Below are 15,640 nucleotides of genomic sequence, written 5' to 3' on the forward strand. Positions count from 1 at the left end.
TTCCCCAAAGGAATTAGTAACTAATTTGCGTGAAAGTGCTGACTGCACATTTTCAAAAAGAAAACTGGACTGGCTCTTAGTAGGGACCAGGCACTGGTCACAGAGGCTGCAGATTGCATTGACATTAATAGGGATGATTACTGGATCTACCTTCAGCAAGGCTACTGAGTGTCAGTGGGTGGACAACATCTAGCTGGGGAAAGGAGTGAGAAAAGACAGGAAAGAGATAGAGAAAGATGGGGTGGGCTAGGGGGAGAGGGAGAGACAGAAACAGGGAGAAAGAGAAGGAAATCCCCAGTCCACATAAAGCTGGGCTTGGATCACTAAGACTGGGATTTTCATTTGTAGTTCAGGATCCCGGGTCTAGCCTGAATCCAGAATCTTTAAATAGAAATCAGGTACTTGGACCAATTGTCATGCCTAATTGACAATGCCAACCATGCATGGAGGGCACAATGGCCTCTAAGGTGCAGCCATGCCTTGGCCTGTGACTTTACATGGAGATGGCTGTTTCAGGTGTGACAGGGAATTGAGCCGGTGCTTGAAGGGGCAGTTGGACATGGATAGCATCCAAATCTTCTGCTGCCTCCTTGAGGTACTGACGGGTGCTGTGGCCAGTTGGGTCTGAGGGCAGGGGAGGTCGGATCAATAGCTAAGATCAGAGCCATGAAGCAAAATATATGCATGGTGTAGTTGCCCAGGTTAGTTCACTGACATGTACAACCCAAGATGCCTACAATGGAGTGGCATGCTGTACATTGTTAACAATATCCTCGAAGGCTTGGATATTTCAGCTGTTAACCAGGCAGTGTGAGAAATGAAAGGGGACTGAAGAAGACCCAGAAGTGTATGGGACATTCAGGAATTTGTTCATCCCAGGAAAAACAACATGCTGCAGAAGGATGTTTTGTAAAAGCTTGAGCGGCACTGCAATCTCAAGCCATTGGAGATTGAAGAAAGCCATTCCTTTGGAACCGGAAATGAATTGCCTATTCTTCTGGCCTCGATTGTAATTGTAATTCATTGCAATTGCAGAAAATTTTCAAATATATCAAACAGAAATGCCCCTGGACACAAGGGAATGTGACTCAAATAAACTAGAGTTAACAACCATCAGCCATGTGCTGAAGTAAACATTCTGGAGATATGTAAGCATAACGCCCCAAAAACAGAAGGTTGTAGCAGTTATGCAGGTATTATTAATGAGACAATGGATAGAGTCCAACTGGTCAGTAGCACTGATACAACTAAGTTCTGTTACTAGCGTTTAGGGGCAGAGTTCTACAGTTGCAAGTGGTCACCTTGCCAAAGAAAGCCACAAGAAGGTCACAGAGAAGATGCGAGCAGGAGGAAACTGTTTAACAGCAGCAGGTTGATAAGTGTTATTTGAGATTCATACAATCGGAAAGAAGCGCAAGAATGTCCAATGGAACATTTCAATACGTTGCGTTTGAAATAATGTTGGAGCTTTGGTATACATAGATGCAAAATAGAGACACATTAGTTATTGTGATTTCTCAGTCCTGTATTGTGAAAACTTGAGTTAATGACAGTTGGAAAACTTATTAGTCATGCAGTAACGGAGGAGAGAAAAATTCTTATAACTGGAAGAGTGTTGATTGCAATCACATACAATTAGCAATGCACAAAATTGTCCCAATTGTTGCTAAAAGTGTGAAACCAACCTTTTAGAATGAAATGAGTTTGCAGCCCTCAAGTTAAATTGGAGCAAATTCTTTTTTTGTTGAAGCAAAAACCATGTTCATTGAAACCAACAAATAAATTCAAGAGTACAGACCTCACATTTGGGTTTCCCATCAAATCTCCATTGCTTCTTTTGCCAGTACCTTAAGTTTGTCTCTTCTGCATGTTGATCCTTCCACCATCAAGACCAGACTTTTGCTACTTTTTAAATTCATTTTGTGGGATGTGGGCGTCATTGGCTGGCCAGCATTTATTACCTGTCCCTCGTCGCTCGAGAAGGTGGTCGTGAGCTGCCTTCTTGAACTGCTGCCGTCTACCTGCTTTAGGTTGACCCACAATGCCGTTAGGGTGGAAATTCCAGGATTTTGACCCAGCAACAGTATAGGAACGCTGATATATTTCCAAGTCAGGATGGTGAATGGCTTGAGGGGAACTTGAAGGTGGTGTCTAAGGATCTTTGGTGAATTTCTGCAATGCATCTTGTAGATAGTACACACTAGTGCTACTGAGTGTCGGTGGTGGAGAGAGTGAACACTTGTGGATGCAGTGCCAATCAAGCTGGCTGCTTTGCCTTGGGGCTTTGTCAAGCTTGTTGGGCTGCTGTTGGAGCTGCCCTCATCCAGGCAGGTGGGGAGTATTCTATCATTCAATTGAATTCACATTCCACCATCTGCCATGGCGAGATTCAAACCTGGGTCCCCAGAACATTATTGCGGTCTCTGGATTAATTGTCTTGAGTGTAGGAAAATGCCTTTCTTCTACATTGGCCAGATCCTCATTATTTGCATACCTGTACCAAATCTATATTGAAATATGATCTGATAATGCCTGTTTAAAATTTGAATAAGATGGCAAGTGTGCCATAGTTGGGTAATAATACACACGTGGGACTATTTCAGTTCCGTAGGCTGCATTTGGTGTTTCTTTAGCCCTTAAAATTTCCAAGGGATGATGACCCAAATTCTGCAAAGGAGGGAGGGAATATTGTGCTATTTAAATCATGTACTACTTTTAGCTCCAAACAGGCAGGGCCATGGTGACAGACTGAAACAGGTGCTCCAAAGTTCGGCAAAGCCTTGTGGCGGGGTGGGGGGTGGTGGAAAAGAGTCAGATGAAGGCACACACATGAGAAATGTTTCAAAACTCTGTAAAGGTCATCGAGTCATCACTGATGAGGTAAAATAAGAATGACAAGAAATGCACCATTCCCCTCAAAACATTTCTGAGGTTGAATATTTTTGTACTTCAAGAATTACCACAGAAAATTCATACCAAATTTGGTAACATTTTGTTCACTGAATGAAGGAAGAGCGTTCCTTTGTTGAATTCTAAGAAATGTGACAAAGAATTCAAAAATTGTGTAAAAGTCAACTTGCAGAGAGTATTAAGCTTGTGAAGCTAGCCCGTAATGTGTCCTTATATGGCGTAGATGATATGATCTTTCATGTTCGCTAGTGGCGACAAGAAACCAATTGTATTTGCCTCACCCCCTCAGAATCTGGGAATGAAATTACGTGCAGCTATAATGTGAAGCATTGTCCTTGATTTTTGGAGTAAGTAGATTTCATAAGTACTTTAACCATCGTTTACAATCATAACAGACCATAAGACTGCAACCTCACTGTAGAGCTGGGCTTTGATTTTCTTTCTGTCTTGTGTAAGACATCAAATGCAAACATTTGGAAAATCATTGCATTGACAGTGTAATTTCTGGATGAAACTGGTTGGCTCACAGAGATAAAAAAATTAACCTATGTGCCAGAATAATAGTTATTAAAAGTTATGTCAATGATGGAGTCAGAGGAGTAATCACTAGAAAGTATAGATGTAAGGTGCTATTTCAGCTCCATAATCATCACCTAGGGATGTGTTTAATGCACAACCAACAAGATACTGTCTTTGGTGGCCCAGGTTATTAAAGACATGGAAAACAATGAAACCATGTAGTACATGTCACTAGAAAGGAAACTGCTATCAGCACCTATGCAAACAGCTATCTAGAATGTAGAAGCATTGCATCTACATTAGAAAGGCAACAGCTGCTCATTGTGAAAAATAACCAAAAAGTGAGCTGACAGTAATCTCCCCATGACTTGATTCCCTGATTAAAAATTCATCCATTTTAACCCAGAAGACCCACCTTTGAAAGCTCTCTGCTGTAAAAAAATTCCACAGATTGACTACCCTCAGAAAAATATTCTTGTTCACCTGTATTAAATGAGTGATCCCTCACTTATTCCCGAGTGAATAATAAAAAGAGTCTAGTACATGATGCCATTTTATTTAGATGTTTTGGACAGATTTGATTCTTTAGCTGCATTTTTCAAACCCACAATTTTTTGGGTTTTGATGTTGAAGTATCACATTTTAGTGAACTTTGTCACTCACTTTCCAATATTTAGTCATAAATTTTCTTATTTTACCAGAAGATACTTTGAAAAATCCATGATGAATAAAACATCTCTTAAATGCTTTAAAAATACAGCATTTTTAAACCAACTTTCAAAAATGACAAATAGGATTTTAAAAAAACTAGAGCTGCTATTGAATATTCAATTTATTTCCCTACATTTCAACACTGTCAATACTTCAAAAATATTCCATTTGCCTGCAGGTGGTCAGTGGTAAGTATGGCAACCCCACTTTTGAAAGAGCACCTTTGGGAACATTTTCTGGTTCTCACAGCAGCAACCTTATAGTCTCTTAAAGAAGATAATAAAAGAAGGTCATTTAGTCCCTTGAGCCTTCTCCATCAGTCAGATCAGCCATAGCCTTACTTGGACCTTAATTTCACTTTCCCGATTAACTCAAACTTTCTCTATTTTCTATCCCTGGAAAAGGGAGTAAGATCACAAAGTAATATAAAATTTTGCATTTAGGTGGTATCTTTCACAAACACAGGTCACAAAATGCCTTAGTCAATTAAGTACTTTTGAAACAGTCACTGTTACAATGTAAATATGCATCTGCCATTTTATGCAAGTAAGATCCTTTAAACAGCAACGTGATTATGACCAGATAATCTGATCGTATGATGTTGAATGCTGTTCTGAGATAGTGCTACGTGCCACTTAATGTCCAGCTGAAGCAGCAAACAGGATTTCAGCTGAACATCTCATGAGATGACAATTGGTTGCAACCCCTCACAACAGAAAATGCAAACATTGATGAACAGAAAGGATATTTGCATTCTTCCACTGAAAATGGTATGATATTTTCTGAAGTTACAACTAATTTGCATACATAAAAATTGTCATCTTTAACAGAAAGAAATACTGCTTCAAGCTTCAGAATATAGCCTTAATTTCTGAATCAAGCATGTTTCTTGGCAATTATTAGCCATACATTTTGGTAAATGGTACAGTTGTACTATAGATCTACATTAAACTAGATAATTGAGACTCAGGTACAGAATTTGTGCAGTGTTCTGTAATTTCAAAGAGGCAATAGTAAATACTTGTTCTCCAAGCAATGTCATATGCTTTCTCACGCAAATTATTTTTCAAATCTGAATTAATGTAGCGATTCATTAATAACAATTCAATTGTTTCCTTTGTGTCTTTACTTCCTGAAGCAAGATGCAATGCAGTCTGCAAGCCATTTGTCTGGGCATTGATATCTGCATCATGCTGTAGAAGAAATGAGGCTATTGCTGCATTGTTCCATTTACAGGCGCTGTGCAATGGTGTCCAGCCATCGATAGAGCGAGCATGCACATCAGCTCCATGAGCTATCAGCTCACGAACAACCTCTATATGATCACTATAGGCAGCCCTATGTAGTGGTGTATAGTTGTCATCATCTTTAACATTCACCAGACTGGGATTTTCAGAGAGAAGTCTGCTCACTATTGAAACCTACAATTAAGGTAGCAAGAAAATAAAGCAATTTTAACATTTATTCTTGCACGTTTAAAGATAAGCTTCAGAATATATCCTTAATTTTGGAATCAATTGTATTTCTTGTCCATTAATAGGGCCTATGTTTTGGTGTTCAGGTGAATGATTTGACTGTATTATGCATCTAAATTAAACTAGATCATTGAGGCTCAGGTATAGAATCCATGGTATTCCATAATTTCAAAAAGGCTTTGTAAATACTTGTTCTCCAAGCATCATCACATGCTGTCTCACCCAACCTGCACATGGTTGGACTGTTTATCCTACTTAAATCTTTGATTAATGAGATCATCTTGCATATCATGGAATATGGGAATATTAAACAATTGTTGTCATCACTAGCTGTCAGTTTAGCTTCTTGACTAGAAAGCCCTTAATCATCATTACAAAATATCCATGCTGCAATCAAACAACTGATGGCAACAAAGTACAGCAGAAAAATAAAGTGAATTAGGCTTCCAACACATTGAAATTCAGATTGAAATCACATCAATAATGTACCGGAGGGATTTGACCTGAGACCTCATGTACTATTTGTACAAGTTAGATTGATATAAATCGCAAAAACAGAACAATTTTGAAATTAGTTGTAAATAGCATGAAGTGTAGTAAAATGCAAGAGGAGATCATGTAGATTCCCAAAGAAAATAGTTAATTCAGGGGATGTGGAAGAGAACATTCTCTACAGAAATATGAAGCAGGACACACTGGGTTAGAGAACCACATTCTAAATTCTAAAAACAGAAAAGCAGGTAGTTCCAGCAGTGTAGCTATACAACCTAAAAATAAAAGTCCATAAAATGGAAACAGAATTCTGTGTTTTATTCAAAGGATAATCAAAAATAAAAATAAGGAAGTGATATTGAATTTGTATATCATATTGGTTCAGGCACAACTAGTGCAGCCCTCCGCTCCAACCCTAACCTCACTATCAAACCCGCAGACAAGGGAGACGCAGTTGTGTTATGCCGCACTGACCTTTACATCACTGAGGCCAGGTGCCAACACTCTGACACCGCCTCCTAGATCAAGACCCCACCCCTGACCACCAAAACATCATCTCCCAGACCATCCATAACCTCATCACCTCCAGTGACCTCCCACCCACAGTCTCCAAACTCATCGTTCCCCAACCCCACACTGCCCATTTCGATCTCCTTCCCAAAATCCATAAACCTGACTGCCCTGGCCGACCCACTGTGTCTGCCTGCTCCTGCCCCACTGAATTTCTCGACTCTTTCTTCCCCCAGTGGTCCAGGAACTCCCCACCTATGTCCAGGACACCACCCATGCCCTCCACCTCCTCCAAAACTTCTGATTCCCTGGCCCCCAACACCTCATCTTTACCATGGACATCCAATCCCTGTACACGTACATTCCCCATGCAGATGGCCTAAACGCCCTCTGCTTCTTCCTCTCCTGCAGGCCCAACCAGTCCCCCTCCAACGACACCCTTATCTGCCTGACTGAACTCATCCTCACCCTTGACAACTTCTCCTTCAACTCCTCCCACTTTCTACAGACGAAAGGGGTGGCCATGGGTACCCGCATTGGCCCAAGCTAGGTCTGCCGCTTTGTAAGACACGTGGAACAGTCCCTCTTCCGCAGCTACACTGGCACTATCCCCCCACCTCTTCCTCCATTACATCAATGACTGTATCGGCGCCGCCTCGTGCTCCCACAAGGAGCCTGAATAGTTCATCAACTTGATTAACACCTTCCACCCTAACCTCAAATTCACGTGGACCCTCTGATGCCTCTCTCTCCTTCCTGGACCTCTATCTCCATCTCTGGTAACTACATTGAAACTGATATCTATTTCAAGCCCACTGACTCCCACAGCTACCTAGACTACACCTCTCACCTGCCTTCCTGCAAGAATGCAATCCCCCCCGCTTCCACCACATCTGCTCCCAATAGGAGGCATTTCACTCCCAGATATCCCAAATGACCTCGTTTCAAGGACCGCAGTCTTCACCCACCCCCTGCAGTGGTCAAGAGACCACATCTCTTGCCTTTCCCGCACCTCAGCCCTCACACCCCCTCCCCACGATAGAAATAAACGCTGAATTCCCCTTGTCCTCACATATGACCCCATTAACCTCCGGATTCAACGCATCATTCACCACCAGATGCAATCTGACCCCACCATGAAGGATACATTTCCCTCCCCACCCTTATCTGCCTTCCAGAGGGAGCGCTCTCTCTGCGACTCCCTCGTTCGCTCCACACTCCCTACTAGCCCCACCACCCCCGGCACATTTCCCTGCAACCGCAGGGGGTGCTACACACCCCACCCCCCTCACCTCCATCCTAACCCTTTCACATTAGAACATAGAACAGTACAGGCCCTTCAGCCCACAATGCTGTGCTGAACTTTTACCCTAATCCTAAGGTCTATCTAACCTCTACCCCTACCTTATATGATCATCCATATGCCTGTCTAATAGCCGCTTAAATGCCCCTAATGAGGCCAACTCCACTACCCTCTCCGGCAATGCATCCCACACCCCGACCACTCTGAGTAAACAGCCTACCTCTGACGTCTCCCCTATATCTATCTCCACTCACTTTAAAATTATGGCCCCTCATAATAGCTACCTCCACCCTAGGAAAAAGTCTCTGTGGCTGTCTACTGTATCTATACCTCCGGTCATTTTGTACTCTATCAAGTCACCGCTTATCCTTCGTCGTTCTAGAGAGAAAAGCCCTCGCTCTCTCAACCTTTCCTCACAAGACCTTCCCTCCATTCCAGGCAACATCCTGGTAAATCTCCTCTGCACCTTTTCCAATGCTTCCACATCTTTGTCATGGGGCGACCAGAACTGGATACAATACTCCAGATGTGGCCGAACCAGGCTTTTGTATAGCTGGAGTATAACTTCACGGCTCTTGAACTCAATCCTTCTACTAATGAAAGCTAACACACCATACGCCTGCTTAACAACTCTATCCACCTGGGTGGCAGCTTTCAGGGAACTGTGGACATGAACCCCAAGATCCCTCTGCTCCTCCACACTGCCAAGGATCTGTATGTTAACCCTGTATTCTGCTTTCAAGTTTGTCCTTCCAAAATGAATCACCTCACACTCTTCAGGGTTAAACTCCATCTGCCACTTCTCAGCCCAGCTCTGCATCCTATCAATGTCCCTTTGTAACCTAGAACAGCCCTCCGCATTGTCCCACCTTTGTATTGTCCACAAACTTACTAATCTACCCTTCCACTCCTTCATCCAAATCATTTACAAAAATCACAAATAGAAGAGGGCCCAGAACAGATCCTTGTGGTACACCACTCGTAACTGAGCACCATGTTGAATATTTTCCGTCCACTACCACCCTTTGTCTTCTAAGGGTCAGCCAATTCTGAATCCAATCTGCCACATTTCCCCCATCCCATGCCTCCTTATCTTCTGCATGAGCCTACCATGGGGAACCTTATCAAACGCCTTACTTAAATCCATATATACCACATCCACTGCTCCACCTTCATCCACGTGTTTGGTCACCTCTTCAAAAGAATTCAATAAGGTTTGTGAGGCATGATCTACCCCTCACAAATCCATGCTGACTATCACGAATCAAACTGTGCTTTTCCAAGTGATCATAAATCCTATCTCTCAGAGCCCTTTCCAATAATTTGCCCACCACTGACGCAAGACTAACTGGCCTGTAATTTCTGGGATCATCCTTATTCCCTTCTTTGAACAAGGGAATGACATTTGCCTCTCTCCAATCTTCCAGCCTGTTTCACACTGTCCTCCTCTACAACTAGGTCCATCTCAGTTGTGAATACCGAAGAAAAGTATTCATTAAGGACCTCTACCTCTTTAGGCTCCATGCACAAATTCCCTTTACAATCCTTGATTGGCCCTATCCTTTCTCTGGCCGTTCTCTTATTCCTCATGAACGTGTAAAAAGCCTTGGGGTTTTCCTTGATCCATCTGCCAAGGTTTTCTCATGCCCCTTCATAGCTCTCTTAAGCCCCTTCTTCAGCTCTTTCCTGGATAACTTGTATCTGTCTACAGCCTTTTCCGTTCCTTGTTTCCTAAACCTTATATAAGCATCCCTCTTCCTCTTAACCAGTCGTTCGACCTCTCTTGAAAACCAAAGTTCCCTCACTCAGCTGCATCTTCCCTGCCTGCTCGGGACAAACATAATCGAGCACACGCAGTATGCATTCCTTAAACAATCTCCACAGTTCAGTACTGCTCTGCCCTGGCAACGTCCGTTCCCATTTTATGTTATCCAGTACTTGCCTAACAGAACTATAATTACCCTTCCCCCAATTATAAACATCACCCTGCTGTATGTACCCATCCTTTTCCATGACTATTGTAAAGGTAACAGAGTTATGATCGCTACCAACAGGTCTAACACTTGGCCCGGTTCATGGCCAAGCACCAAATCCAAAGTGGCCTCTCCTCATACTGTCAGGAATCCTTCCTGAACGCACTGGACAAAATCTGCTCCATCTAAGCTATTACAACTAATATGTTTCCAATTAATATTTGGAAAGTTGAAGTCATCCATGACTACAACCCTGTGAGTTCTGCAACTTTCCAGTATCTGCCTCCCAATCCACTCCGCCACTTCTCTGCAACTATTAGGGGGTCTGTAAAAAAAAAAAAAAAAAAACACCCCCAAAGTGACTGCTCCTTTCTTGTTCCAGACCTCAACCCAAACTGACTCTGGACATATTCTCAAACTGCTTTTCAGTAGCTGCTATACTAGCCCTGACTAGCAATGCCACTCCCCCGCCTCTTTTTCCACCCTCCTTATTTTTTTTAAAGCATCTAAATCCTGGAACTCCCAACAACCATTCCTGTCCCCGAGTTACCCAAGTTTCTCTAATGGCCACAACATCGTAGTTCCAAGTACTGACCCATGCTCTAAGTTCATCCGCCCTATTTCCGATACTTCTAGCATTGAAGTATACACACCTCAAACCATCTCTGTGTCCACAATTACGTTCCGTTCCATCGACCGCATTTCTTTATTAACAACCTCACTCCCTGTTGTGTCTGTTGGAAGGCTGAATACTTCATCCTCTGAATTACAAATCCGGTTGCCCACCCCCTGCCAATCCAGTTTAAGCCATCCCGTATAGCTCGAGCAAACCTCCTTCCCAGGATACTTGTGCCCTTCCAGTTCAGGTGCAACCCCGTCCTGACTGTACAAGTCCCACCTTCCCCAGAATGTGTTCCAATTATCCACATAATGGAGGCCCTACCTCCTGCACCATCTCTGTAGCCACGTGTTTAGCTGCACTCTCTCCCTATTTCTTACCTCGTTATCACGTGATACTGGTAGTAATCTAGAGATAACTACCGTTTGTCCTGGACTTCAGCTTCCAACCTAACTCCCTGTACTCGTTTTTCACATTCTGTCCTTTTTCTATCTGTTACTGGTACCAATGTATGCCATGACTGCTGGTTGCTCACCCTACCCCTTAAACGATCTTGAAGACACGATCCGAGACATCATGGACCCTGGCACCCGGGAGGCAGCCTCTTACTATTGAATCCCCCACTTCAATTGCTCTATTCTCCCCCCTTCCCTTCTGTGCCACAGGGCCAGGCTCAATGCCAGAGACCTGTCCGCTACGGCCTTCCCCTGGTAGGTCGTCCCCCCCAAAAGTATACCGTTTTGGATACTGATTGAGGGGGATCGGCCACAGGGGATCCCTGCACTGTCTGCCTATTCCCTTTCCCCTTCCTGACAGTCACCCAGCTACCTTTGTCCTGTACCTTGGGTGTGACCACCTCCTTGTAACTCTTCTCTATCACCCCCTCAGCCTTCCCAATGATCCAGAGTTCATCTAGCTCCAGCTCCAGTTCCCTAACGCGGTTTTTGAGGAGCTGGAGTTGGGTGCGCTTCTCACAGGTGAAGTCAGAGGGGACACCAGCAGTGACCCTTACCTCCCACATCCTGCAAGAGGAGCATGCAACTACCCTAGGAGATGTTCACCTGCACATCCGCTAATGTAGTCTATTATATCTGCAGTTCCTGATGTGGCCTCCTCTACAATCGGGGAGACCAAGTGGAGGCTTAGGGACCACTTTGTGCAGCACCTACGTTCGGTTCGTGATAAACGACAACACCTCCCACTCCCTGGACGACATGTCCATCCTGGGCCTCCCCCAGTGTCACAACGATGCCACCCAGAAACTGGAGGAATAGCATCTCATATTCTGCCTTGGAAGCCTACAACCCAATGGTCTCAATGTGGACTTTACTAGTTTCAAAATCTCCCCACCCCCCACCTCATCCCAAGTCCAGGCCCACCTGCCCTTTCATCCCCACCTCCTTGGACCTGTCCATCTTCTCTCCACCTATCTGCTCCTATCATCGCCTCCCCCCTCCCTATTTATTTCAGAGCCCCCTTCCCCACCCCCATTTCTGAAGAAGAGTCCAGACCCGAAACGTCCAGACCCGAAACGTCAGCTTTCTTCCTCCTCTGATGGTGCCTGGCCTGTTGTGTTCTTCCAGCTCCACACCTTGTTATCTCAGACTCCAGCATCAGCAGTTCCTATTGTCTCTTATAGTGCACTGCACGTCATTTTGGGCATTTGTATAAAAATACAGATGGGCTAATGCCATGGAAAGATTATAGTTGAAATTTCATTTTTTCTGATAAAGCTAAAAAGCTCAATTTCCATAACACTTAAGAAAAACAAACAAAGCTGGAAAAATCTAAGAAAGAACAAAAACAACTTGAATCTGCATACTACTTTAGCACATCTTCAATTAGTCCTAATGAGGTTCACAACAGTGAAGTGATTTTTAAGTGGTATGCAGACAAAGTAAGAGTTTGTCAAAATGATAACAGGTTGGAGCGTTAATAGTTAAATACTGTTTCAACTGGATGCGAAGATAAAGGTAAATGGATAGAGACTGATGATTACCAAACAGAAGAGAGAGGAGAAAGTCTTAAAAACAAAACAAGCAATTGGAAATTGTAATTCTTTATCATGGAGGCAGAGACAATAAGAACACTTCAAAACTATCTCGAAAAAATGTTTTTAAAGAACGATAAAAAAAAAAAGAGTTCTTCCGCTGGAGCGTCAGAGACTGGGGGGTGACCTTAGAGGTTTATCAAGGTCATACAGGGCATGGATAGGCTGAATAGCCAAGGTCTTTCTCCTAGGGCGGAGGAGTCCAAAACTAGACAGCATAGATTTAAGGTGGGAGAGAAAAAGAGGAAAAAAAAAAAAAGGACTAAGCAGTAACTTTTTCCCCAGCTTTTCCCCAGCAGAGGATGATGCACGTAGGGAACAAGTTGCCAGAGGAAGTGATAGAAGTAGGTAAAATAACATTTAAGACGTCTGGATGGGTAAAATGAACAAGGGTTGAGACGGATATGGGCCAAATGCTGGCAAATGGAATTAGGTCAGATTGGGATGTCTCATTGATGCAGATGAGTTGGACCAAAAATCTGTTTCCATACTCTGACTCTATTGTATAATTCTAGGTCATTTTGGTAAAGAGTAGTTCATTTACATACTCAATGCCCCAGATTAGTCTCTTTGTGTTTAACTTGAATCCAATATAGTTTGCTAAAAACTAAGTATACTTTGCATGTTCTTTCTCCACATACACATCTATATGTCTCTCCTTTACCACATATCTTTTCCCTGCAGATGGAAGAGATGTTAGAAAAGCACCTATCAACTCTAACTAGTTTCACCACACCCAAAAAGCGCCTGTATGGTAAAGCACTCGAGACCTTAAGACAAATTATACCTGTATTTTGTTCTAATGTTCAAAATCTAAGTAAACGCAGTCTTCTCTTTGAAGGAATACATTCTGTCTGTTAACATTTCAAGACAGACTCCACTGGCAGGAACACAACAACAAACAAAAAGAAAAAAAAAAAGCAGTTCCAAGAAAGGGTCACTGGATCCCAAATGTTAATTCTGATTTCTCTTCAGAAATGCCATCAGACTTGCTGAGCTTTTCCAACATCTGTTTGATTCAGAATCTTCCGTTTTGGCAAAAAAGGTCAATTCAGTAAACTACTGTATCATGCATATTCTCTATCACTTAAAAAAGGTGCATTTGAATAAACATAGGGAAAGCAAGCTATGACCAAGAAATTTAGGGCAAAAGAGTAACATTACAACAGTACATGTTGCATAGATAAATTATTATTTCCCTGCATTAATATGTCTTTCCATCAAACTTTATTTTCCCTTTCTCTTTGTTCCTTAACTGAATGCAACGTCTTGAAGTACATTCCATTGGTACTCACAGCCCTTTGCTACCTTCCGAGATGAGCAATTCACCTATTGTTTCAGTAAAGATTTTACCAGGGTTGTTGCTGATCTTCCACAAAAAAAATTGGAGAGCTGTGTAAAAATTCTCCCACAATGAACATTGCCAAATATTTACTGGACATAATGTCCAAGACTGATCCTTAATAATTATACACAAGTCTCCTGGAAACAGTACTGGATGATGATAATATCTTTTTTGAACTGAAAAGTGGAATCCAAACAGGGCTGACACATTTAATTGCTCTGCTGCAGCAATATATGAACTCACGTAAATCAGTCTTGGTGAGGACTAACCAAAAATATTCCTAGGCTGTAATTCATCTTGATGCTGCATGGTGTATTTACCCACTAAGACAGCAAGGACCTATTAAAACTGTTTAAAAATATAATTTTTAAAATTAAGATGTCATTTAAATACAGCAATGAAAACTTTTAAAATGAGAAAGATAATAATCATGATTTGGATTTTTTCAGTTCAAGGTATAGTCACGTACCAATGTGATGGCATACACAATGTCCTGGATAAAGCATTCTTGTCATTTGTCATTGTGGGAGAAGACGGGAAAGATCTGGTTACAGATCTCCCTGGTAATTTCTTATGGATACTCATTTCAAACATTTGCACAGCTTTAAGCAGGCTTGGGAACCTGGAAGGCAAATCCCTGCATATTTGGTAGGTGCAGCAAATAGACAGCCTCCAGCTGGATGGCAAGCGTGTTTTTGAGAAGCCTGACACTTGAAGGTATGCATGGGCTGCCAGTTCCTAGGTTAGAGAGGGGCCTCATTGAGGGAGAGATTTTCTGAGTTGTGCAAGGAGGGGTAATTTGTTTTATTAATTCATGATGTGTGCAAAAAATTGACAGTGCAGAATTATTATCCAACCCTAATTGCACTGGGTAAGGTGGTAGCAAGATGCCTCCTTGAGCTTCTGCCTGGTCCATGTAGTATAGATATACCCACAGTGCTGTTAGGAATTTTCAGGATTTGAACTTGTGATACAGAAGGAACAGAGATAGATTTCAAACTTAGATAGTGAGAAGCTTAAGGGAACATGCAAGTGCCAGTGTTCCCATGCTACTTCTGCCTTGTTCATTTAGGTAAGAGCTCAAGGGTTTGAGAAGTGCTGTCAACAAAAATCTTTGTGGGTTGTTTCAGAAATCTTGTAGATGGCACACTGCAGCAGTAATACACTAGCAGCACACAGTTGATGTTTTATAGTGATGCATGGGGTTCTGATCAAGTGATCTGCTCGGTCACGAACGATGTAGAGATGTTTGAGTAGCGGAGCCGCAATTATCTAGGCAAGTGGAAAGTATTCTATCACATTCCTGACTGGTGCTTTGTCGATGTTGGAAACATTTTGGGGAGCTAAGTGCACCACTCACCACAAAATATCTAATCACTGGCCTGTTCTTACAGGCATTTTATTTAATGTAAAATAAACAGCAAACGCTGGAAATAGTATTAAATGTGTTTGGTCCAGTTATGGCGGATCCCAGTACATTGATGATGGTGCAGTGACAACATGTATGGAATATCAAGGGATGATAATGTGCTCAACTATTTTTAACATGGAATTGGCCGCAAACTGAAATGGCATCTTAGGAGGTGGGTGGATCATTCACTCAGCCCTTTGCAGAAAATATTTGCAAATGCTTCTATCTTTTCTTTTGTAATCCCATGCTGGATGTGGAAGGAAGGAGGCAGGCAATCACAGTCTTTTCCCCTAACGTACATGCTACATCCAGGGAGAGGTGT

The 15,640-nt window shown here is 42.5% G+C and overlaps 1 protein-coding gene across 1 annotated transcript in view; it reads right to left on the reverse strand.

Moving 5' to 3' along the window:
* Window positions 1-3,966: 3,966 nt before the first annotated feature.
* The window catches only part of ankrd49 (ankyrin repeat domain 49), a 12,798-nt gene continuing 1,124 nt past the window's right edge, over window positions 3,967-15,640 (reverse strand). Inside the window, exon 2 of the mRNA XM_020524561.2 lies at window positions 3,967-5,561. Within this exon, the coding sequence (XP_020380150.2) occupies window positions 5,082-5,561 (480 nt within the window). The 3' untranslated portion in view covers window positions 3,967-5,081. The remainder of the gene's footprint in view (window positions 5,562-15,640) is intronic.

The sequence above is a fragment of the Rhincodon typus genome, chromosome 6 (assembly GCF_021869965.1).
Source record: "Rhincodon typus isolate 14 chromosome 6, sRhiTyp1.1, whole genome shotgun sequence".
NCBI lineage: Eukaryota > Metazoa > Chordata > Chondrichthyes > Orectolobiformes > Rhincodontidae > Rhincodon > Rhincodon typus.